At 53.7% G+C, this 23,125-nt stretch overlaps 8 protein-coding genes across 8 annotated transcripts; 2 read left to right on the top strand and 6 right to left on the bottom strand.

The window, feature by feature from the left end:
- Positions 1–1,077, bottom strand: N7459_006049 (uncharacterized protein; the record flags this gene model as incomplete). Its single annotated transcript, XM_056945233.1, has 1 exon — positions 1–1,077. The coding sequence occupies one exon, from the start codon at positions 1,075–1,077 to the stop codon at positions 1–3; it is 1,077 nt and encodes a 358-aa protein (XP_056799568.1).
- A 478-nt stretch (positions 1,078–1,555) lies between these two features.
- lap1 (putative aminopeptidase) lies at positions 1,556–2,852 on the bottom strand (the record flags this gene model as incomplete). The annotated part of the gene is made up of 3 exons (XM_056945232.1): positions 1,556–1,789; positions 1,852–2,598; positions 2,670–2,852. The coding sequence occupies 3 exons, from the start codon at positions 2,850–2,852 to the stop codon at positions 1,556–1,558; spliced, it is 1,164 nt and encodes a 387-aa protein (XP_056799567.1).
- A 4,868-nt stretch (positions 2,853–7,720) lies between these two features.
- N7459_006047 (uncharacterized protein) lies at positions 7,721–7,969 on the bottom strand (the record flags this gene model as incomplete). Its single annotated transcript, XM_056945231.1, has 1 exon — positions 7,721–7,969. One exon carries the CDS (start codon positions 7,967–7,969, stop codon positions 7,721–7,723), a length of 249 nt encoding a protein of 82 aa, XP_056799566.1.
- A 3,530-nt stretch (positions 7,970–11,499) lies between these two features.
- On the bottom strand, positions 11,500–12,975 carry N7459_006046 (uncharacterized protein; the record flags this gene model as incomplete). Its single annotated transcript, XM_056945230.1, has 2 exons — positions 11,500–11,677; positions 11,930–12,975. The coding sequence occupies 2 exons, from the start codon at positions 12,973–12,975 to the stop codon at positions 11,500–11,502; spliced, it is 1,224 nt and encodes a 407-aa protein (XP_056799565.1).
- A 2,100-nt stretch (positions 12,976–15,075) lies between these two features.
- Positions 15,076–16,355, bottom strand: N7459_006045 (uncharacterized protein; the record flags this gene model as incomplete). Its single annotated transcript, XM_056945229.1, has 3 exons — positions 15,076–15,286; positions 15,355–15,886; positions 15,959–16,355. The coding sequence occupies 3 exons, from the start codon at positions 16,353–16,355 to the stop codon at positions 15,076–15,078; spliced, it is 1,140 nt and encodes a 379-aa protein (XP_056799564.1).
- A 1,431-nt stretch (positions 16,356–17,786) lies between these two features.
- Positions 17,787–19,476, top strand: N7459_006044 (tRNA-ribosyltransferase family protein; the record flags this gene model as incomplete). The annotated part of the gene is made up of 8 exons (XM_056945228.1): positions 17,787–17,888; positions 17,964–18,214; positions 18,281–18,364; positions 18,425–18,745; positions 18,798–18,855; positions 18,907–18,984; positions 19,036–19,223; positions 19,287–19,476. The coding sequence occupies 8 exons, from the start codon at positions 17,787–17,789 to the stop codon at positions 19,474–19,476; spliced, it is 1,272 nt and encodes a 423-aa protein (XP_056799563.1).
- Positions 19,477–20,159: 683 nt separating this feature from the next.
- Positions 20,160–21,167, top strand: N7459_006043 (thymidylate synthase; the record flags this gene model as incomplete). Its single annotated transcript, XM_056945227.1, has 1 exon — positions 20,160–21,167. The coding sequence occupies one exon, from the start codon at positions 20,160–20,162 to the stop codon at positions 21,165–21,167; it is 1,008 nt and encodes a 335-aa protein (XP_056799562.1).
- Positions 21,168–21,413: 246 nt separating this feature from the next.
- N7459_006042 (AN1-type zinc finger protein) lies at positions 21,414–22,361 on the bottom strand (the record flags this gene model as incomplete). The annotated part of the gene is made up of 1 exon (XM_056945226.1): positions 21,414–22,361. The coding sequence occupies one exon, from the start codon at positions 22,359–22,361 to the stop codon at positions 21,414–21,416; it is 948 nt and encodes a 315-aa protein (XP_056799561.1).
- Between the last annotated feature and the right edge of the window lie 764 nt (positions 22,362–23,125).

Here is a 23,125-nt window from a genome sequence, read left to right as displayed (position 1 = left end):
TTACTGGACTATCGACTGCCGAACAACCTTCACAGCCCCGAGGACCCGGGAATGGATGGAGGCAGGCGCCACGACCATACCATGGCAGCCTGCCAAGGTCCGGCCCAAGCCGCAGTCGACCGGGCGGCCCTCAAGATCGGTCACCAGACAGCCGAGCTCCTGCGCCAGCAACATCCCACCGGCATGATCCCAGATCTTCGAGCGGTATTTCTCGCTGCGCGGCACCTTGACGAAGGCGTTACACCCGCCCTGTACGGCGATCGCCACGTACCGCATTTGCGCCGACCAGAGATCTACCGAGTTGGGCCACGGACAGTCCAGCTGTGCAGCGACTCGGACGTGCGTCTCCAGGTTCTGAGAAGACGCCGCCTCCCGCGTATCGACGAGCCGGATGTCACGCGTGTCGGTGATCTGCACAATCGGATCAAGGGGTTGTGTCGGCAGGAGGCCGCCAGCACCCATTGGGCGGATGGTGGCGCCGTGGCCTGCGACTGCCGAGAGGAGCTGACCATACCCATCACGGTCCACAAGATCCTCTGCCACCAGTCCCGATCCGAGATGTAGGTTCGGACAGCCCAGGACTCCAATTCTCTGTGTGCCATTCTCCAGAAGGGCCAGACACACGGCGTATTGTTGTCCGCGCATAAAGGTGGCCGTGCCGTCGACCGGGTCGAGTGTCCACACTCGGCCGCTGCGACCACATTTGCCCTTGGCCCCAAGATCGATCAATTGTAGCATTTCCTCCCGAGTCCGCGGGATGGCGAGAAGAGCCTCGCTCGCTTCGTCGTCCAGGTGGACTGATGTAGCCAGCTCCCACGTTCGTTCGAGGAGACCCGGGTCCTCGCGCAGAGCGGTTGAGTCTTCCTCGCCGACGATGTCGTCATCGGGAAAGGTTTGGTGGATGGCGGCAATGATGGAGGCTTGCGCTGCGAAGTCGGCAATGGTCACCGGGGTGGCATCGCTCTTGTCGAAAGAGCCCTTGTCAACCGCGGAGAGCAATTGTCTCGTCAAGAGTGCGGCTCGCTGGACGGCCAGGCTCGCCAGAGTGAGCTCTTTGGCATAGGCGTGGGAGCTCATCTTGTACAGTTTCCGTTGCCAGGCAAGTAGTCGGTCTGGCCAACCCAAGGTGCGCGCCTGGGTAAAATGCAAGATCTGAGTTCCGGCGTGAATGAGCCGGCCCAGTTGAGAGCGGCTCGTCGGTGAGTGCGATTGATCCAAATATATGTATTTCCTTGCTGATCAGTTCAAGTGGGTCACGTGGGGACCGCTCGTCATCGTTTCACAGGACCGACGACTGTGTGGACGGAGATCTCCAGAGTGGATGCTACATATCAGGAAACCAATACGACTACAGAAGGAGCGTGTCCCACAGGTGGGTGGATTGAGTCTTGAGAGGAAATTCGTTGAGGATGTAGCGTATCTGAACCCAATCAATGCGGATTGACGATCGCCTCTCGCTAGAAAATGGAATCATGCCCATAGGTATATATCGCGGAACGCCAGAAAAAGATAACCGTGACAGAAGTGCGGTGTTCCAGGCACCACAAGGCCCAGCTCAAAATGGCGCAAATGCCAACTCGTAGGCAAAGGCCAGGCTCATCTTCGCATGCTGCAGCATGTGGTCAAAGCTCAAGTACTTGATCTGATCGTCGGTCGAGTGGATTTTCTTATCAGAATTCTCGAACTGAGACTCGATCACAAACGCGGAGGGATAGCCAAATCGGCTGGCAGAGGCGTGGTCGGAACAGGCGTACCCGCACTTGGTCTCGACATATGGGATGTCACAGTACTGCAAGGATCAGAATTAGCGAGACGGCTCGGGTTGACAATCATAGACAGATGTGAACTCACGGTGGTAATGACCTGCTTGATGAATGAGGTCAGGCCCTGATCGACGTAGTCGACGATCACCCCCACAGACTCCTTCAGGCCCGCGTCCAGGGTTCCCTGCACGTAACCTGTCATGTCTTGCTGCAGCATAGCCTTGACATTGCGAGACTGCTTGCGGTAATTGGAGTAAATAGCCTGAGAGCCCAAAAGACCACCTTCCTCGGCTGAGTACCAGTGGAACTCGACAGTGTTCTCTGCGCGTCCATGGGAGATGGTCTCGGACCGCAGCAGGGCCCGGAGAGACTCGAGGATGGTGACGGTTCCACTGCCATCGTCATCCGCCCCCGGCGCAGCCAGGATGGACGGAAGGAACAGATTGATGCTGTCCTGGTGGGCGCCCAGCACGACCGTGTTGTTGGTCCGACCGGGGATCCGCGCAATAATACTGAACTGACCCCACGGGTGGTCAAACCGCTCGACAGTAGCGCCGTACTCGCTCGCGCCAGAATCGTGCACCACGGCATTGACCTGGCCGTAGAGCCACTCGGCCGACTTGATGCCAGTCTCCGATTTGTAATAGCGTGTATGGAAGGAGGTGAAGTGCTCGAGATTGTCCCGCATGTTGCTCTTCGAGAGCTCCGTGGTCAGCGGGACCACCTGGTCCTCATGCTGCATAGCCCCTGGATATCGGACGACTCGCTGGGTGTGCATGAGGCCTTCAGACCCAGATAGGAACTCATCTGTAACGTCGATGAAGTTGACTCCGTCCTGTGAGAGGCACACATGCCTCGTTAGTCTCGAGCAAGAGCGGCATCCTGCAGAACTCAGGCGCAACCTACCAATTTCAACGCCCACTTCTCCTCCTCGGTGACCCATCGCGTTTGATACGGAGCCAGCTCGATCAGCCACTTGTCTTGCTGCGAATGATGGCTGAGGGACTGGGCGACCGGCTGTTGGGGGACTACCGCCGCCAGAGCGGTGGACGCAGTTGCGCTCAGCGCCAAGTGTGTGAGGAACTTCATGATGGCAGCACGCGCGCGTAGATAGACACACACAGGCACACCGGATAAGAATATGCGACCAGAAGGACGGAGACGGGCTTTTTAAGGGATTGAGGCAGCCAGGGATTGGGGGCGCCCGTCACACGCCCTCTCGTCAAGCCCCTTTTGGCCCCCGCGCTAAGCAATCAGGCGAAATGGATCAACCGTTAATGCGTCCCTCACCTATTCCGACCGAAACCGCCCCAACTGGCAGGGAGGAGCGATAGGGTTAAGGGGACTAGATTGGTTCATGCTAAGGCCGAGCTAGTGACTACCAATCGAAAAAAAAAATACTCACTAAATACTAGATACTCTGATCTCTCGCAGTAACATATTTCAGTCAAGCCATGGAAAGGATCTAGTCCCCCGCACTTTTCTCCCGGTCGGATTTGCCCTACATGGGGACTTGCGAGAGAGCCTCTTCTGCAGTTCTCCAGAGATGCGCTGGACTCCCTCAGCCGAGGATCTATACTCGGCTCTGTCCTGCTACCGGGGTGTCAAGGGAATTTTGTAGTAGATCGATCCGACTTAATACCCTTTCTCAACGGCTACTTCTAGTCGTGTAGCTACCATATAGATACATGTGTACCTATATAGGTAGGCAAATATATCTGTAAATATCGGTCTCTGAGGTTGCAACCGGAGGTAGAATGAGGCATTCTGAGGTATTCTGAGAGGAATGAGACTTGGGTGCTGAATGTGTGAAATGGTATACTGGGTCTGCGCCAAATTCATCAAGGTAAGAGGTACATAGAAAACCAAAATGTATACTGTATTCAATTAATTTGAACTCCATATTATTTCCGAAGTATCACCACTCTCATCACATCTAGTCATTAGTTGAGCTCTCGCCGTGAAATATTCCGCTGGTGAGACGAGCTCCAAGTCTTTCAACGGGACGAAACGCAGAGCCACAGTGGTAGCATCATTACGATCTCGTGAAGTTCATCTTTTAATGCGTTCTATACAATCCACCACTTCTCGCCGACACCATTCGTAACGCGATCGGGATTCCTCACGTTCGGAGAATGCCCGAGCAAAGCAATGCGGGGCCCCATTCTCAGTCTCAGGGACTTGACTCGCTGTTAACATGTTCGATATGAAATGCGCCATGCCGAAAGAATGAGCAATACTGAGGCTTGCAGCTCCCCCGCTTTCTTGTTACCTTTGTTTCTTTGCAGGTTCCTCGTTCGACAGCTTCCCTGTCACTATCACTATGGTGAAAAGTACGCGACATTGAACACGCCGCCAATGTATGTGTTGCGTTCCGTTCTTATTTTCCCCTGTGGAATACTTATATCGTGACGACAGGATGTCGAGTTCGATGCTACTGATCCAGGTCTTGAGAAGCGCGAGAAAGGCTTACCAGGAGAGCATATCTACCATTCACTGGCAGGCCTGGAGCACCGATGCGGTGGCGAGTAATGCCTCGGATTTTCTCTCTACTCGTTTGAGCAACGGACCTTGACAACCTTGGGCTTGGCGATATTGATTCTGGGCATCCAAGAGTCTTCTGCTGAGCCTGTCTTACCTTGCTTGATCATCCAAAGCACAAAAAGAATAGGAGAAGCGCTATGAGCAGGCACCGAAAGTCTAACTCTTGTCGAAAGGGAAAGAAAAGAGAATCTTACTAAACTCTATTCTCAGATTCCTTATAGACTACTTCTATGGAATTACTTAGCGTGTAAGGGTAACAGCACTGTAGGATCACTCTCTTGGGAGCCATTGAACAGGGTCAACATATCCGCGTTCGTTTTTAAACCTCAGGAAAAGGCATCCATGGATTTGACCCCTAGTTATGGCTAATAAGCCCCTTGAGAGGATTCTGGAATTTGTCGATGGCTATATTGGCTAATTCAGAATGGCTGGAACTAATTCGGGTCTCTCACTGTGTCTACCCTCCACAGGGACAAGCTTTAGTAACACATCAAGGACTTCCAGACCACTATTGAGAAAGCGCTCGCCAACCTCTGTTTAAGCCTAGCAAGGATTCCAACCTGTAGGGACCAAAATGCCCTAGTCGCCAATCATGAGGCAAGATCACTCATAAAACCCGTCAAACTCCATACGCACTACAATCAACCCATCCCTAATTAATCAGACCCCAGTCATCACACCCACGCTCGACCCAATCAAATAGCGCTAGCGGCAGCACAAACTGCGATGTTACGGCGACGTCTGCTTTTCGCCTTCTTCTGTTTTTTCCGCTCCAACTCCCACCGCTCGGCGTCCTTGATGTACCACTGGTAGTCCCTCTCGTTGTATATAGGCCGCCGGGGAGCGTATTTTTCGCTGTCGTGGGCGGAGCTGTGGAAACACATTGTATATAAATGGAGTCGGAGCGGGATTATAAGTTTGAATTGTCAAGGTCGGCCGTGGATGGAATTCGAGGCAGAGATATCCAGATATGCGAGGTGGTCCAGCGAAATTCTGGCTTTGGAATTATATAGAATGGATGGCTGATCGACCTACAGGCTCCAACAGTCGGGTGCTTTATATAAGGGACAGTATGAATTAGGCTACCAAGAACCAAATATAGCCACCACCGCTTAAGGCTGAGTTGTGGCGCGGGTTTGGCTCAGATCTTACGATCGGCGGCTCGTTTGGGGCCCGCTGGGACTGAATAGGGTAGACATGGCGGCGATCTGTCTGCCTCACGATCTAGATACTTTTTTTTAAAAGGGATATTCGCAGGCAGCTTTGGTGGCCAAGAGATGCTGGGAAAGTGATATATTCACTATAGAATTTTTACTCTCTTTTTACCACTCTGAGCGGTCTAAAGATATCATGCTTAGACTTTAGATTAGCTGTCTTGACGACTCCCGAGTGTCTAGAGTGATGACCAGCACTCTATTGATATTATTTATCATGACTGCAAATTGAAGATGGCTTCGTATTCAGGATTGGAAGACCAAGCGCATTGCTCCCATTTGGGTGTCTCTATTCGATAACTATGTCACTCTGGGCTATCATAACAGTGAGCGCTTGGTTTCAGATTCAAGTCGATGTCGGGTAGAATACTTTAATAAAAAGAATAGAGCATCGTCGGAGAATTACCCGCCCCTTTATATACGGACATGTCACACCCGGTCCTTCCAGGTCAACCATAGTAAGTCGGCAACTTGAAAAGTTGTAGCAATGCCCAGCTCAGATTATTTCAAGAATAGAGGCATACAAGACAAAGTAAACAGGAAGTGCAGTTCCTGTTTAGAGAAAGCCCGTCGTTATATCTTGTAGTAAACCAAGGAGACTTCAGCCAATCTGATAGACCCGATCCTAGCTCACACATCATAAGCAGAAGCAAAAGAGGAAAAAAGGAACAGAAAGAACCAAGGACAACCAATGACCGACCGATCCCAGACCCAGTGACTTCCCGTTCCCAGATCCCGCGCAGCCGTATAATAATATCCAAAGAAAACTCCCGTATCAGATTCACAACAGAAAATCCATATCCAAAGAGAAGCCAGAGCAAGAGAAGAGTTATCTCCAGGAAAATAATGCATAGGCAAGAAACGAAAGAAAAAAAAGATTTTCAAGCCTGCTTCCAGACCTTGTAACTCACCCACCCATTCCCCGCCTCTATCGAGCATATTCATTTCCTTGTCTCCCAGTCATGTCGTACCTGGATTCTTGAAATCCGGACGACCGGCTCCCGTTGCAGGTAACACAGACACGCTTATCTGCCTGGCTCTGGGACATCACGATACCATAGCCCGATCCAGCTGGTTTTTCATGACATTCTTGCAAGCAGCAAGACTGTCTGGTATATCACAGGGAGCATCACCTGCCATCCAGCAATATCGGCATGGGATTCCGGACCGTGTTTCAAGATTCTTGGAGGGGGCATTGTTGTTTGCTGGACGGCTAGGCGGGTGGCTTGACGGGAGAGACCCACACGAACCATTGTTGTCTTCGATGTGATGTGATGTGATGTGATGCGATTTGTCGGCCAGTCTCAGTGCACCTGTAGAACAGCATCACAACCAAGCAACCATGAATGCAGAAGCAGGAAAGGCAGGACCACTGCTGCTAGTGCGATCTCTCGCTATAGCATGGCATTCATCAAACTTTTGTCTTTTAGGAGGCAGGCAGGATGCTGGGATTGAGTGGACGCGCCCATAACTCTGCCGCACTGCAGGCAAGCCGGAGATTTCAGGAGATCTCGTTCCTGAGTTGTTGGGATTGAGAAGGTGTCACGAGCAAGTCGGCCTGTTGCACAAGGCCAAGACCCGGTGCAAGGTCATTTGTGGCCGGTCGCCTGGAGCTATAGCCCCTTGTTCTGTGTGTGTCTGCATGTCGACCCGGGGCCAGGAAAAAATCCGTCTGCAGCACAAGACGAGTGGTCCCATAATGCACACATGCACACACGCGTACATCTCCAGCACCAGCTGCCCTCGGCTTGCCATTCTTGTCCAGACCACCACCGGCCACGGCAACACGGGGAAGGAATCCTTGCTGGTTATTGCAGCGGGCCAGCTGTCATGATTTCACCGATGGACACGTTGTGCACATTTCCGATGCTCGGGGGTCGAAGGGACGAGGGCGCCCATGCGGGAGGGAGAGCGGTGCGTGGTTGATTTTTTTTTTCTTTCCTGCACACCAGTAACAAATGAGAGCAACAGTAAGGGAAAACTGTGTGTTGCTGTGGGCCCGCACAGGGAAGCGCGCAGAGCAGAAGAGAAAGAGAAAAAAAAGGAGATCAGAAAAGAAAAATTTCAAGAGGAACAGGGACACTTAGCCTCCCTCGGCCACACACGCGCATCCCCAGCGGACGGACACAGATTCAAATCAAAACACAGAAAGCCGCCCCAACAAAAGAAATGCATTCGAACCCGAGAGAAGAGGACAGATCAGAATCCACCGGCACCCCGGCCATAGCCCACAGTCTGCTGTGGGAACAGCTGGCCAGGATACACGGTGGAGGCTCGCGGCTGCTGCTTGAGCCGTGTCAGGGCCACCTCGGCGGCGTCCTCTTTGGCGTTGTTGATGAACTGGCCGTCATACCAGTAGCGGGCAGCGATATTCTGGCCCTGCACAGTCACGGTGCTTGACCAGGCGGTCCGTCCTCCTGCAGTTCCGACGCCAAGGGCAATCAGCATCCCGCTGTCAAGTTCGGAACTAAAAGTCGGTGTACAGGGTTCGTTTCTGCAGAGCTCCACTCTGCAATGCCGACGTGGTGTGCAGTCGGCATAGGCAAGGTGCGCGTTTGAACCGGGGAAGAGAGATAGAGGGGAAAAACCAGTCTTCACATCCCCACCGAACAACCGTTCAGGGAGGGAAAAGACGGTGGTGAGGGTAGAAAGGGGAGACAAGAACGAAAGTGGGTAGGTACCTCGCCGATCGGACACGATGTTGAACACCGGGGAAGGCAGCTTGTTTTGTATGCAGTGGTCTTCAGAGAGTCAGTAGATGTGAGGTGGTGAAATGGTTCTCAGCTCGCTGGCGCTGGGGCCGACTCGAGGAGGGGTGTTCCAATGGCTTACCCTGCAGTTTATCCTGCCAGCTAAGTCGGCCTCCAACACTAGTCCCTTGGGGGCTGTTTGGTAGAGACATGGTCAATTGAAAAGGGATCGAAAGGGCCGTTTATAGTTGACGCAGAACGACGGTAGGGAGGAAGCGCTGTCAACGGAGGTCTTGTAGGGGTAGGCAGGATAGTCCAATCCACAACTGTCGAGATGAAGAGGAACAGGCTGGAATTGAGGGTGGAGGGTGGAGGATAGAATGGTAAAGAAAAGAATCCACCCAAATCTCAATGGACGAGGAAGTTTGCGGGACCTTTTTAAATCATCGGCGTTGGGCCTGGGGCGCGGGGAGTCATATAAACGGTTGACGGTGGGCCATATCTGTTGCCCACGCCCCAAGAGAGCGTGAAAATTGAAATAAAAAAAACACCGTTTAGAAAATGGGAAGCAATCCTTGCTTTTTTTTTTTTTTTTCTCTCTCTTTTCCCTTTTTCATTTTTCTGTTCCCATTTTTCTTCCCCTGGACAAACATGGAGCCTAACCGTCAAACCTAACCCGGGCTTATGCATCCAAGTGGACATGGTACAGCATCAGCCAGCAAAGAGAAAAACAAATCACAAATCCACCTCTCTTATCCACCAGTCATGGCAAATCGAAACGGGGGCGGGAAGGGACATGCGGATCATTTTGGAGGCTGCAAGCTGGAACGGCCCGGCGCACGCCGACCAGACCAACTCTTGACGAAACGCTAGGTCGGCGTAAGGGTTGAATGATTGAGAAAGCCGGATATCGGCCTGCAGACCCGGGACCCCCCGTGGAGTCTTGATTCACGGCAAGGGGACCGGAAAATGGCCGCGATGGAAAGGAATAGGAAGCCCGAGAAGATCGATGGCAATCAGGGCGCATGGTCAGGATGCCGACTCTGCGACAGAATGGAAATCAAACCACCGAGGCGCGGATTGGAGAGGGGAATGGTGAACAACTCAGCGCACCCCACGTTGATACCTTGAGGACTCACGCCCTAGGCATGTTTCTACCATGACAGTCCCACGGCCACAAGAAGATTAGCTCTGCGCATGGACATAACCACATCGGCGGGAAGGGTGTTGTTCTTCCAGAACAAGCTGATGAATTGCATGGTGGCGGGGGACGTGGGTGATCTCTGCCCAAGCGGAGCTGCCAGGGGACTAAGAGCACTAGAGCACTAGAGCACTAGAGCACTAAAAGCACCCAAGAACACTAAGAATAATCAGCCCTCTGCCGCCGTCATAGCTTTGAAATGACGAATGGCCGATGCCCAAAGGACTTTCTTGACACAACCGCGTTGGGCCGCACCAGAGGAATCGTTTCTTTTGCCTGTTGTTCTTTTCCCCCTTCGATGCTTAACTACTTCGAGCTTCCTTGCCAGCTCATCCCATATAGTCATAGTTGGTGTTAATCTGCCACCAGCCTCAGATTGGCGAGCCAACCCGCCACCGTGATACTCTCCGGAGTCCACGATACTTGTATATTCTGGATTCAATATCTTCGTCGAACACCCATGATCTTCGGTCGAATTCACCGCGCGAGTAGGTGTACTGCAGAGCTTCAAGCTACTGTACCTCGAGTGTGTCTGACAGTAGTCTCGTCCCAACCTCGACTCCCCATTAGCCACAGACCGGGCCGCCCTGCATGAACATCTGCCCCGGGAATGACGCGAAGAGAATGCCATTCTGCTCCACCAAGCCCTCCGGTTCGCTCCTCTCCCTCCTTTTTCTTCCCTCACCCCCCGGTCTTCTCATTTTTTTTTTCTCTCCCCCTGCCCGAACAGCCTCCTGCGCGGGCTTAACCGCCCTGGCCCGGCATCGCAGCCGCCCAAAAACAGACCAGGCCGCGACCACGCGAAACCGCCCGTAGACCTCGAGCCTGATTCGCCGCTTCCCTTTGACAATGCGAGTGTTGGGCATTCATACCTGCAGCCTCAACCACGATGATGCTGGTGCTGGTGCTGATTCTGTGCATCCTGCGTCCTCGCCGTCCGGAACCATGGTTCTCGACAATGCGGCTACAGCCTCGGCGGATGAAATCCAACCGCTTAAGCCAAGCGCCTCGCCGCCTTGCACAAGCTTAAAAAAAAGAAACGGAAAAAGAAAATGTTGAAGCTCAGGCAGCAAAAAAAAACCCCCGGGGTGTACACTCAGCCACAGATTCATCAGGGGCCAATCGATGCCTAGTCGAAGAGCTCGAGGCGAGCACACCGAGGCATGTGCCACCGTGTGTTGTCTTTCTTCACAGCTCGCGCTAACGTCCTCGAGCTGGGGGAGAGGAAAGACACCCCAAATGGACTGGATGCTAGCATCGAATTCTAGATCCTGCGTCGTGCCGTCAGACCGACTCCGAGGTGCACACGGGAGAGTCGGTGTGCCACCAGAAATGGCTACTACCAGCACCCACTACCGCCATCCTAGAAGCAACGGCACTTTCATCGTCACCGTCATGGTTTTTGGGATGGGAGGAAAGCGGCGGTCAGACGTTCGAATCTACAAGATATGCATCGCCAGCGGAGCAGCGCAGGACGAGAATGCCATGTACACGCAAGGCCCTGCACACAGAGAAGGACAAAGTCGACAATGGCAGGGAACCAGAGCAGGAGGGGTGAAAAAGAAATCGAAAAAAGCCAAGTATGCGTTTTCATGGTCCTAGTCGTCCGTGGTTTCTTGCCAATTGCCAAAATGCAAGCTAGATCGAATGTCGAAACGGAAACGCCCAACGCCCTCCGAGCCTCCGAAAGCTCCTGTCCAATCGATCCGTCTGGAGCAGGTCGGATAGATCTCCCATGCATATTCACCCAACATGGACGTGGTTCCTAATCAGAAAGAGGTGGCAGAAGCTGAAAATAGAGAACAGGATGGACTCGACATCAAAGCAACAGAAAAAATGAGGGGGAGAAAATAGATCCTCGGGTTGTCATCACCAAGTCATAACTGTCGTTTCGTTTACGCATCTCGGCCAGATGCAAGAAAGCGAGAAAACAAATGTACAAAAAAAGCAAGGACCCGAAGAAAAAAAAAGAACTCGTAGCCAAGTCATGGGTCTCATGATTGCTTGGGATGGTTCGTCAGCACGCCTCTCGCAACCCCTACCGGTGTTCCTAGGGCGTCACTAAATCGTGAACTAGGGCGCAACATCTAGGCGGATCCCCGCCGGTGGAGGACCTCGCCGATCAGGCGTCGAGGGCCCATGCGTTCCAGGCTCTTCGTGAACGATGATCCTGCGGGGAGCATCCATGATCCGCGGCGTTCGTGGTGCCAGCGCCGACGGATGCAATCGTCCACGAGCGCCACTAATCCCGTCGCGACTATCGCGCTATGATACCGACCGGATCAGCCTCACTGTTGCCCTGTAAATCTGGCATGGGTGGATATGTGCTGCCCATGCCCATACCAATGCGCGGCCATGTTGTAACCGCCCATGCAAGTATGGTGGGGAAGGGGAAGCACGGAAGTGGGAACGAGAGACCGGGGATGGATAGGCGTAAGGGAACAAAAAAAGTACGAGGGCAATCGGTTCTAATTCAAAAAAGAGAACTCAAAACCAGGGCCAACGGAGTCAACTTACTCGGCAACATCAGGCATCCGTTCGTACACCGACGGATCGCGAATCCACAACGAACAGGGCGGCACCCACCCACCCTTGCTCTCCTCCTCGACGACTTCTAGCGGCGCCATGATCTCGGGCACCAGATGTGCAATAGTCTGTGACGTGCGCGTGTCGACGAGGTAGTACGACACCTCGCGCAGATCGCCCTCCTTGCGGAACTCGCGTCGCCACTGATACTTGGTCGACCAGTATTCATATTCGTAACGCTTCGCTGCGCCGGGTCCGCGTCTTCGCAACTCGACGTGTGCGTAGTTGGAGAACTCCAACAGGATGGTGTCGGCCAGCGCTGGCCCCTTCTCCACGGCTTCTTCCGTTGTTGAACCCACCTCTTCGTGTTTCCCGGACTCGAGGCGCTTCCACTCCTCCGGGGGCGACGATGCATGTCCACTCGAGCCGGGCCGCAGACTGGCCAGTACGCTGCTCCACGACCGCCGGAAGGCAGGATGCATTGGTCCCGGCGACGCTTCCTTGCGAGAGCAATGGCAAACCTCGCGCCCGGAATCGCGACAGTACCGCCTCAGCGAGAACTTGCGTGAGAAGAGGTCGTACATGCGGAGGTGGAACAGGATCACGTCCTGCTGGTACCCGCCACGACAGGGTACGACGGTGTCCACACGCAGGTTCATGTTCCCGTCCAGCGTGGCGTCATCATGCCGGATCAGCAACCTCCGAGATGATGGGAACAGCCCGGCGAACGACGACGGCGTGGACGCCAGTGCATCTGTCGGGAAGGCCTCCTGGCGGTCGTCAACTTCGTACTGGGGTCCCTCCGGTGCTAGCTTTGACGTTGATCCGGTGGTCGATGCATATGTCGAAGTGGAATCACGGGGCCCGCCGTCGTCGTCCTTGATATCGGACCATTCGGTGTGCTTGGACGCCGACGCTGTTCGGTCGCTGGCAACGGTCGGCGCGGTACTTTTTGACCGGTCTGAGTCATTAGTGTCTGTTGAACTCGAGCTGCCACCGCTCCCTGTGCGGTCCTGGCAGGTTTTATAGGAACGCATGGCGGATGGCACGGGCAGGGACGTCTTGATGGATCCGCTGTTGATAAGGCAGTGGTGTATAGAATGGGGGAGGATCACAAGGATGAGCTGGTGTCAAGTGTTTGAAGGGGAAGTATATAAGAGTAACCGAGGGAGATAGCTGGTGGGGATCGGATCCCAGGGAGTATCAAAATAAGATCAATAAGAGTCAGCCCGATCACGTTGGGCGGATCGAACACCAGGTTGCCCGGTCGATGGTTGATGATTGCAATAAATACGGGCGCAAGGCGGGGCTATCAGATTCCCATGACGCAGTCGGCGATGGGAAAAGCTGGCATGAAGGGAAGAAAGGGATGCTGTTTACACCACGCTGTGCGAGAAATGTCGGAGAGGATCCTTGGGAATCATATGACAGGACCAGAGCCGGGGGATTCGACGCGCCAGGGATCGAGGATTCTCCGGGGAAGGAAGTATAGAAAGGTAGCGACGCAAGATCGTCCTCCACTGAGGACGGATGGTAGATGGGAAGGGAAAGACTGGATGGAAATTGGAGCATGTAGAATGTAGACAAAGCGGAGAGGGAGAGGGAGGAAGAGAGGGGTGCTCAAAGGAAGAGTCGACGGTTCAGCACCTCACAAACGAGGCCAGCAATGTCTCCCGACGTGCTTCCTCAAACTGGAATTCGGGCGTGATCGCCCTTTTTCTACTTTGTCTACAATGGGGAGATCCGCGTTTTTGCATTCGATGTTCTCGACCACTTGGATCTCCAATCTCTTTTCTTCCCACACGATTCTCGCTCTTCCTCCAACAGCGCCTTCAATCCACTCGCATCATCATCGCCAGCAGGAGTGATTGACACAACCGCCGTCACCCAAGAAGCTCGGGCGGCAACACAAGCACACACACCCTGGTGTCGCGGACGAATCATCGCAGCCAGGGAGGATTCGAGCCTATGGAGCAAGGCAGGCAGACAACACGCCTCACACCTACCACAGACCAGCAACAACACACCTATGGAACCGCGATGCCACTCTCGTGTGATGGGGGCCCAGGAGTTCGCTTTTTGTCTTTGAGTCTCTGGTGTGTCGGTTCTTCATTCGTCGCCGAACCCCCCTCCAGCGTCGGCCCCGCTCCCAACTCGTCCTCCGTCCGCCAGTGAGCGTCGAGGGATAGGCGTAGACCTGGTCTGGACACGAGTCTGCATTCTGGAATCGCGCCCCGCGAATGCGCTATGTCATAAGGGTCCGATCGCCCCCCGGTGATCTTGGGGTTTCCCTTCGAGCTTGGAGGCTGTCCTGTCTGGTTCAGTGCTGAAGGTGTGCCTGTTCTTTCCTTGCCGTTCTTTGCGCGCCTCCGCCATGCAAAGCTGCGGCACCTTTGGGCGTACAGCGATGCCTGGCATACATTGACCGGGTGCCCGACGTCAGGAAAACGGTGGGCCCGCGGTCCGATCCGGAACCGCTCTTTGCTGGTTCCTACGACGCGTGTGGGATTGTACGCCTTTCTAGCCGCGGCATCGTTGACAGATGATATTACGAGATGGCCATATCGCTAGGGGCCGTTCGACCGTTCAAGGTCCGTGGGGGGGGGGGGGGGGGCATGCTGCGAACGAGTTCCTCCTGGCTTTGAACCTCGAGTGCGGGGGGATGGCCGATAACGGAGCAATCTGGCAGCGAAACTGGTGGATCATCATGCCGGCTCATCGTCACCCTGAAATCTGATAAACCAACTCACTCGGGCACGGGGGATTCACGCCGCTCCTAGCATGACGCCATGGATCGTCGCGTCGAGATGCACGGATGGGCATCGATGACTTTACGGCGGCCCTTCAAACCAGCGTCTACGTCTACAAACATGTTCATTCCAACCTAGAAAGGTTGAGATGACAAAGAGTCAACGTTCTCAATCTCACCGCCAGTCTCAAAGTCATCTGGGCTCAAAAGAGATCTGTCCAATGAGAACTTGATGTATATAAAGAATGTAACCCATCAGACCAGAACTGGTCCCTACCAATATCACGTCATTACAACCAAGTGACAAACCTTTGCCCGGCCGCAAAACCGAAAGCCTGGAATCCGAAGTTCAATCTGCAATGCACGCAGCCAAGACGATTATGAAGGCTTAGACCTGCGCATACAGCGGCTGCGGAAGCTCCTCGCCTGGCCGGAGCAGGTCCTCTGCACGACAGGCCGGATGGGTGACGAGACCAGCTCGGCTGCCCGGAACCGGTGGACGGAAACCCACGTAGGCCTCCCGTCGGGCAGGCTCGCCCACGGTGACGGACCAGGTGTGCAAGCCATAATACGAGGCAATGGAATGCACGAGCCAGCGCCTGCCCATGGGGGAAACGAGTCAGTGCCTGATACAACCAGCAACCATCAACCATTGATGCAAACTCACCCGAAGCCTGCCGCACGGTCGTCGACTAGACTTTCAAACACCATCTTCTCACCGTCACGCTCATGGTGCCTACTCAACTCCTCCCGCAACTGCTGGAGTTTCTTCTTGCGCTCGGGGGAGTCATGCATCTGCCCATTCCGACCAACAAAGACAATTTCGTCTTCCGAGTCGTCACTGACTGAGGCGTCGGGGGCATCCTGCAGACCCTCAGTTTGAAGGAAGAGTTGCTTCTCATTCCACTTGCGAATGAAGAGTCGGATCTCGTTTTCCAGATCCTGAAGCATACCACGGGCGGCCCGCGTGTGCTTGAGTTTCACCCGAAGATCCTTGGGAATGCGATGCTTCTCGTTAGCCGCTTTAGCAGCGTGCTTCCTGGCGGAGTGGTGGGCGGCTATGCGGGAATAGTGAACATCCCAGAGCGGCGCCAGGTAGTATGGCATTGGATCGTGACGTGTGTACGTCGGCTGGACCTCCCAGTCATTTGGAGACGGAGGCTCCGCCCAGGGGTTGTGCAACAAGCGGTCTTCATGACCTGTCAGCATGGTTCATCTCCAGTACTCGCGCCTTAGGGCACGATGAACATGTCGCGATCGCGGGTCAATACCGTTTTCCCAGCGCTGTCTCCGCCGGCTGCCATCTTTGCCCTTCAGCAGAGCCTCTCGGCGCTTCAGACTATCCCGGCGCAGGGGTTCTCGACGTCGGAAGCTGACCGTGGGTGCCGTACGAGTCTCGCTCGATGCAGAGCCGACTACCTTGACTCTGGAAGGCGTCGCGGGAGGCTCATCATCGATGGGAATCGACAGGGACACGGTAGCTCCGCGGAGGCTCGAACGTGTCGGAGTCGGCGCTGGCGCGGTTTCCTGGGCGGGGGTCGACTCGGACAAAGACAGATGTTGCAGCGATGCGGCGGCTTGTTCGGTCCAGGCGGAAATAGCCATTGTCTGCTGGGGCGACAGGCTCCCCTGGGAAGCCTCAGGGCGCAGTCTCGGATGGATCGCCATGATGCAAGGCTCACTTAGATGGGGATGTTGAAGGGGATAAGAATAGGGATTAAAGGATACAAGAGGGAGATAAGACAGATAAGGGGCGATCGCCTCCGGATGGACGATGCACGGGAGGCAGCGACTGCGCTGATTGGCGGGACGAGGGCCCTAGCCCTGGTTTCCTGATTGGGTCACCCTTGGACCTCGACTTGGAAGGAACGGAGTAGTGACGGTCAGAGATGGTAGTTGGTGCAGCGCGGTCGTGCTCTTCATTAATACGGGTCTATATCGGTAGTCCTAGTCAAAAAAATCCGCATATGGGTACATCGTGATATCCAGAGGGCTATGACTCACTGTTCGAGCTCCACTCATTCCGATCCTCGCCGAGGATGACTCGACATGGGGGGAGGCAACCTTGTACAGGCTTCGATCGCGTTGGGAATATTCCCACATTTGGATAATCCATTTTGAAAATTCGGTGACTCAGTGTGGCGAAATTCCGGAAGAATTGTGTGGAGATTCTACTGTACCTGGCTCGATAATATTCCAAGGTTATCTTTATTGCTCATCTTTATTGCTTACAAGCAAGGTATTTACTTCCAAGGTTGTCTACTATACAGTATACTAAGAGAGATCAAATCATTATAGCAACTACGCTATCTTACAGCAAAAGAAGACCACGTAGTATATTAGATCGTCATAGTTAAGATGCTCCAAGCTTATCGTGCTAGGCTCACAAGGACCGCCTAGTGCAATCCCTATGTTAGAGGAAAAGTGATAGGACTTATAGACGCTCACCACGGGTGTAATAGCGCTGGAGCCTGAACCAAAGGTTCTGATAGAAGGAGCCCATAGAGTAGAGAAATGATGTCCTATTCAAGAGAGGAAGAGAGAGAGATCTTCATGGGGCAACTTGGGTCACTCCCAAACCACCCGGTGGCTATACCTGATTCTACCTCCCCGGCCTCGGGTATATATACATCGCCCACTAAGTTGACACAAGGAATTTCTGGCATAATAGGGGCATCCACAAGCTCTATTCTAAGCAAAGAGACTAGAGTATGAGCAGACCTAGAGGCTGGAATCGCTAAATAAATCCCTTCAGGGCTCGTTGTTCATGGCAAAAATCCGCATCACGCCCTCGAATGCAACCAGCGCCATCGCGTTCGTGGGGAACGCTCTCAGGAAGCATGGCAGGAGCCCCCACTAGTATCTTCTCCACTCAGGCTCCCTTCAGAAAGCCACTATGGCATCCGAGTATGAAAATGGACAGAGAAGTCGAAAGGGCAATGGTGGTGCGGCATTCTTCCGCCCTCTCATTTGCGCAAACCAAGCAAACACCTTATCACGCATTTCTGATTGCATCGCAAAGGCTGCGCTCGCGACAATTCGATTGTCTCTATGCAAGGTCAGCGATCACTAGTACGACTTCATCCCAGATCGCTTCGCATGGTACCATCCGTTTCCATTGCAGCCATGTCGACTACCGCCGAGCCCGCCCGCAAGCCCATGCCCTCCGCGTTGACTTTCGATCGTCACGCGAAATGCTCGGTATATTCTTGTTTCCCCAAATTCCGAATGAGAGCATGCAAAGCGGCTGACTCAATTCCCCATTAATTATCATAGACGACCAAGGCTCGTGCGACGACTCTCCATCTCCCCCATGGCTCCGTGCAGCTGCCGATTTTCATGCCCGTCGCGACCCAAGCATCTCTCAAAGGCCTGACGTACGACCAGCTCCGAGAGACGGGGTGCATGCTTTGCTTGAACAACACATATCACCTTGGACTGAAGCCCGGTCAAGAGGTTTTGGATGCAGTGGGCGGTGCCCATAAGTTGCAAGGTTGGGACCGGAATCTGTTGACAGACAGCGGCGGGTAAGGTCACCACGCTTCCCGCAGTGAAGATTGTCGGCTGACCCGAGGCTTTGTGGCCTCGAACAGCTTCCAGATGGTGTCTCTGCTGAAATTAGCGACCGTCACCGAAGAAGGGGTGCGGTTTCTGAGTCCGCATGACGGCTCGCCCATGTATGATGCCCCGCCTTTCGTGGTGTTGCTCGAAGAACCAGACCACTGATGTCCAACCAGGCTGCTGACACCAGAACACTCCATATCGCTTCAGAACTCCATCGGGTCGGATATTATCATGCAACTCGATGACGTGATCGCAACGACCTCCCCAGACCATGCCCGAATCAAGGAAGCCATGGAGCGTTCTGTGCGGTGGTTAGATCGCTGCATTGACGCCCATAAATACCCCGAGAGACAAAATCTTTTCTGTATCGTCCAGGGCGGTTTAGATTTGGAGCTTCGGAAACAGTGCTGCGCTGAAATGGTGGCTCGAGATACCCCCGGAATCGCGATTGGTGGGTTGTCTGGAGGTGAAGCCAAGGAGGAATTTTGCAAGGTGTATGTGGTTCTCCTGGACCCGTTCTACTCATTCAGACTGACACTTTCATAGTGTGGATACTTGTACCGGGCTTCTGCCAGAGCACAAGCCTCGATATGTAATGGGCGTGGTATGTTTCATCTGGAACTCGGGCAATACCTGGTTTAACATTGCTCTGCAGGGATACCCCGAGGATATTGTTGTGGCGGTGGCCCTGGGGGCCGATATGTTTGACTGTGTCTGGCCGACTCGCACAGCGGTAGGTCGCCTCCATCTATGAGTCCCAGAATCTTGTACTGATCCCACGTAGCGTTTCGGAAACGCCATCGTCTCCTCAGGTACATTGAATCTCCGGAACCAACCGTTCTCAAATGATTTCAGTCCCATCGAAGAGGGATGTACCTGCGCTTGCTGCCTTCCCGCAGATCAAGGTGGCCTTGGGATCACCAAGGCGTACATGCACCACGTTACCGCAAAGGAAACCGTCGGTGCTCACCTGTAAGATGCGTCTTCTGATTGATATGCCTATTGCAATTTCATAAAATACTAACGCAGAATCAGTCTGACTATCCACAACGTCCACTTTCTCTTGAACTTGATGGCCTCTGCCCGACAGGCCATTCTAGAGGATCGTTATCCGGCATTCGTGCGTGACTTTTTCCGGAAGATTTATAAGGGCGACAAGTCCAAGTACCCTCAGTGGGCTGTTGGTGCGCTGCAGGGAGTCGGGATGGACTTGCTAGAAGATTAATGTGAGTCTCGGGGCGCGATGATGAACGGCAAGCGGGAATGACGATACGAGATTCTTGATCTGATATAAACATGTGCATTCAAAGGTGTCGCGGTTGGTTAATCTATTTGAATCATGATTCAACGTGACTGACAAATTCCTTCTTCTTTCGCATTTTCTCGCACTTGCAGAGGCCATTTAGCCATCTGGCCCTTGGCGGACTGCCCTATACATAGACGGATCCAAACGGACTTGATGATACAAATGAGATTCACCTGTGCTAGCGCATTCTGAGTATATCAGTCGCATGTCATTAACCTTCTACCAGACACCAGGGGCTGTCATTGGTATCACAAGTGCGAATTGTTGTAGCTTCTTCTTCTCCGGATAGAATTTAAATGACCGGTACGGAATACACCACGACAGACCATCCACACGATTAAAAAGCACCCAATTCTGGACGATATCTCTTTTAGAAAGTATTCACAATTCAATACCACAATTATCGAAGCTGAAGTAAAAGTAGATTAGACCGATAAGATAGCCGGTGTCCCACGTGACGACGTGTCGCGCTTCGACGCGACGTGGAGATCTGCGGATTTCCTCAGTTCCCACATTAGCAAGTGCATCGTCAGGCAAAGGAAAGAATAGAAGCACGAGGCAGTGGTATCACACCTTCAGTCTACCATCCCAAAACCCCGACAATGACCCAAGAACAAGTCCCTACCGCCCCGGCGCCATCGGCGCCACACAACCCTTCGCACGAAGAGCACCAGTACCTCAACCTGATCCGCGACATACTTGCGCAGGGTGAGCACCGACCTGATCGCACTGGCACAGGCACAAGGGCACTCTTCGCTCCCCCACAACTTCGATTCTCCCTCTCAAAGCCCAACCCCGAAGGCGGCGCTCCGATTCCCGTGTTGCCCCTCCTCACCACAAAACGGGTCTTTCTGCGCGCTGTGCTTGCCGAACTACTCTGGTTCATTGCCGGCAGTACATCCTCCCTGCCCCTCTCCGAAGCTGGCATTAAGATCTGGGATGGCAACGGGAGCCGTGAGTTCCTCGATAAGGTCGGACTGGGACACCGCGAGGAAGGCGACCTGGGCCCCGTGTATGGCTTCCAGTGGCGGCATTTCGGGGCCGAGTACGTCGACGCCAAGACAGACTACACAGGCCAGGGCGTGGACCAGCTCAAGGACGTGGTGGACAAGATCATGAACTCGCCCTTTGACCGCCGCATTATCATGAGCGCGTGGAACCCGGCCGATCTACGCAAGATGGCTCTGCCCCCGTGCCACATGTTTGCGCAGTTCTATGTGTCATTCCCACCGGGCATGAAGCTGGATGAGAAGACGGGGCGGCCTGATCAGAAGGGCATGCTCTCTTGTCTTCTCTACCAGCGGTCTTGTGATATGGGCCTCGGTGTCCCATTCAATATAGCCTCCTACGCGCTTCTTACTCACATTCTAGCGCATGCTGCTGATCTTCACCCCGGAACCCTGATCCACACTATGGGCGATGCTCATGTCTACCTCGATCACATCGATGCACTGAACGAGCAGCTCGCTCGTGAGCCAACGGAGTTCCCGGAGCTACACATCAAGCGGGATGACCGCGGCAGCGCGGTCATTGATGGCTGGAAGGAGGACGAGTTTGAGGTGGTTGGGTACAAGCCGCATAAGACGATCAAGATGAAGATGAGCGTTTGATTTGATCACTGTCCATGTTTGATGTCTAAAGGATACCAGTTTTTCGGAACAACGTAAATGCCATGAATTATATACCGTTCAGTCAGCAAACAAATTGTCGCTAGAGTTTCATGCAGTATGGGCAAAAATGCTGCCATCTATCATGAAAATATGAAGAAGAAAGAGAAAGAACAACGCTTCTGGGTGTATCAAGATGCATACGCTCCGGAACCCTAGAATGAAAACAGAAATAGGCTGAAATGCACATCACGACTTCTCCAGAACCGCCCCAGCACCCCGTAGCAAGACAATCGTATCACCCTGCTTCACTTTACCCGCTCCAATGGAATCCGAGAACTCCAGGAAATCGCCCGACTCGACATGGAAAACCCGGAGCCGCGCCTCTTCTCCTCCGCTCCGGTTATTCAAATTCTCGACCCGCAGCCTCTTAGCAGCATCATCGAGCACCCGGCCCACCTTCCACCGCGAGTCGAAGAAGAAATCCCCCGACGGCGGCTCCGCAGCCTGCGTATCCGCCGTGCCAACCGTATGCAGATACAACCGCTTATCGGCGGGGACGCCTGCCTCGCCTTTCGCCGAGCGCTTCATATTGTTCACGCTCACGGCCCGCGCGGCAGGGCTGTTCGGCTTAGGTTTCGTCTTCGGAATCAGATTGGCGCCGGCGGCCTGTTTATCCCGGCCCCAGGTGCGCACGCGCGCAAACATTGACTTGATGGTCTCGTTCGGTGCTGCGCCAGGGCCCTGCCGCGCGCCCAGCGGGGTAAGCTTGGCGCAGTCATGCTCCTCGCGGAGGCGGTGTTTCAGGCAGTACTGGTGGTTGCAGTTGGGGCAGCGCACGCCGGGGTCTTTGAGGGTGTTGATGAGGGTCTTGCAGGCGAGGTGGGCGCACTGGTCTGAGTTGTAGATGGTGGGTTTCTCCGGTGCGGAGCGGTTCTCTTTCTGGTTGGATGTGCCGTTGCGACGGCGGGCCCATTCGCCGGCACGGGCGCATTTATGGGCAGTTTCGGAGCGGTGCTCGAGGCAGAAGGTACCGCGACAGGATTCGCAGCGGAAGGGGAGGAAGTCGAGCTGGCCGCAGTACTCGAGTTGGCAGTGGCGGCCGATCGATTCGAGGTCTTCATCGGCCATTTGCGTGAATGATTCCTTGGGCGCGGCGGAGGGCGCGCGGCCCTTGGAGACGGTAATGGGTGACATAGGTGTATGCAGATGGCTAAAAGAAAGTGCGAGGAGAAAGATTGAAAAGCAGAAACCGAGATTGTATGCAGAGTTGATAGACGCAGATCGCAAGGTGTAGAAGCTGCTGGTTCAGTTGACTAATGTGGAGAAGCGTCCAGCCGTTTGGGCGCCACCGATCGCGTTACGTCAGCACGGAGATCGGAGATCGGCTCTCCGAACTATAGAGAGGCAATAACGTAGGTAAAGATGTATATACTGTATAGATGGGTGGACCTTCGGTAGCCAGGTTCTATTCTTGTTGATTAGGACAGAAAAATGCTCGACAAACAAAATAAACTAAATTCTTTCTACTCCGCCAAAAATAAAAAAGTCGATTTACATTTCTATTGGCTGGTACCGACGCCTCCCAGTCTTGCTGCTGATATGCCTTAGCAGCCTCAACAGAGCCCAGCGCGGTATATACCGCCCGGCATATTGTGAGAATGAGGCTTAACCCTAAAGCCCAACGCCCAGTAACTCGCGGAAATTTAGAAGCACTGTTTATCGCCTTGTGAGTATTCCAATGTCTGCATCTAGCCAGCAGCGACCCTGAACAGTGTTTCCGAAAGAATGATTGAAGAGATATCACAATCGTGCATGTTTCTACATACTACCCCGATCAACTAGAAGAATGACCGAGAGAGGAAGATTAAAAACAAAAAAGATTGTCCTTCACCGACGAGCCTCCACAGAAAGCCCAGCAGAAAGCAAATAAGAAGCAGAAAACCATTCCGGACGCAAGG

This window comes from Penicillium hispanicum (assembly GCF_028827665.1).
Source record: "Penicillium hispanicum strain IBT 35686 chromosome Unknown utg000005l_segment0_segment0, whole genome shotgun sequence".
Lineage (NCBI taxonomy): Eukaryota > Fungi > Ascomycota > Eurotiomycetes > Eurotiales > Aspergillaceae > Penicillium > Penicillium hispanicum.
Note: the sequence above shows the minus strand (reverse complement) of the source record. Positions and strands in the feature narration are given on the sequence as shown.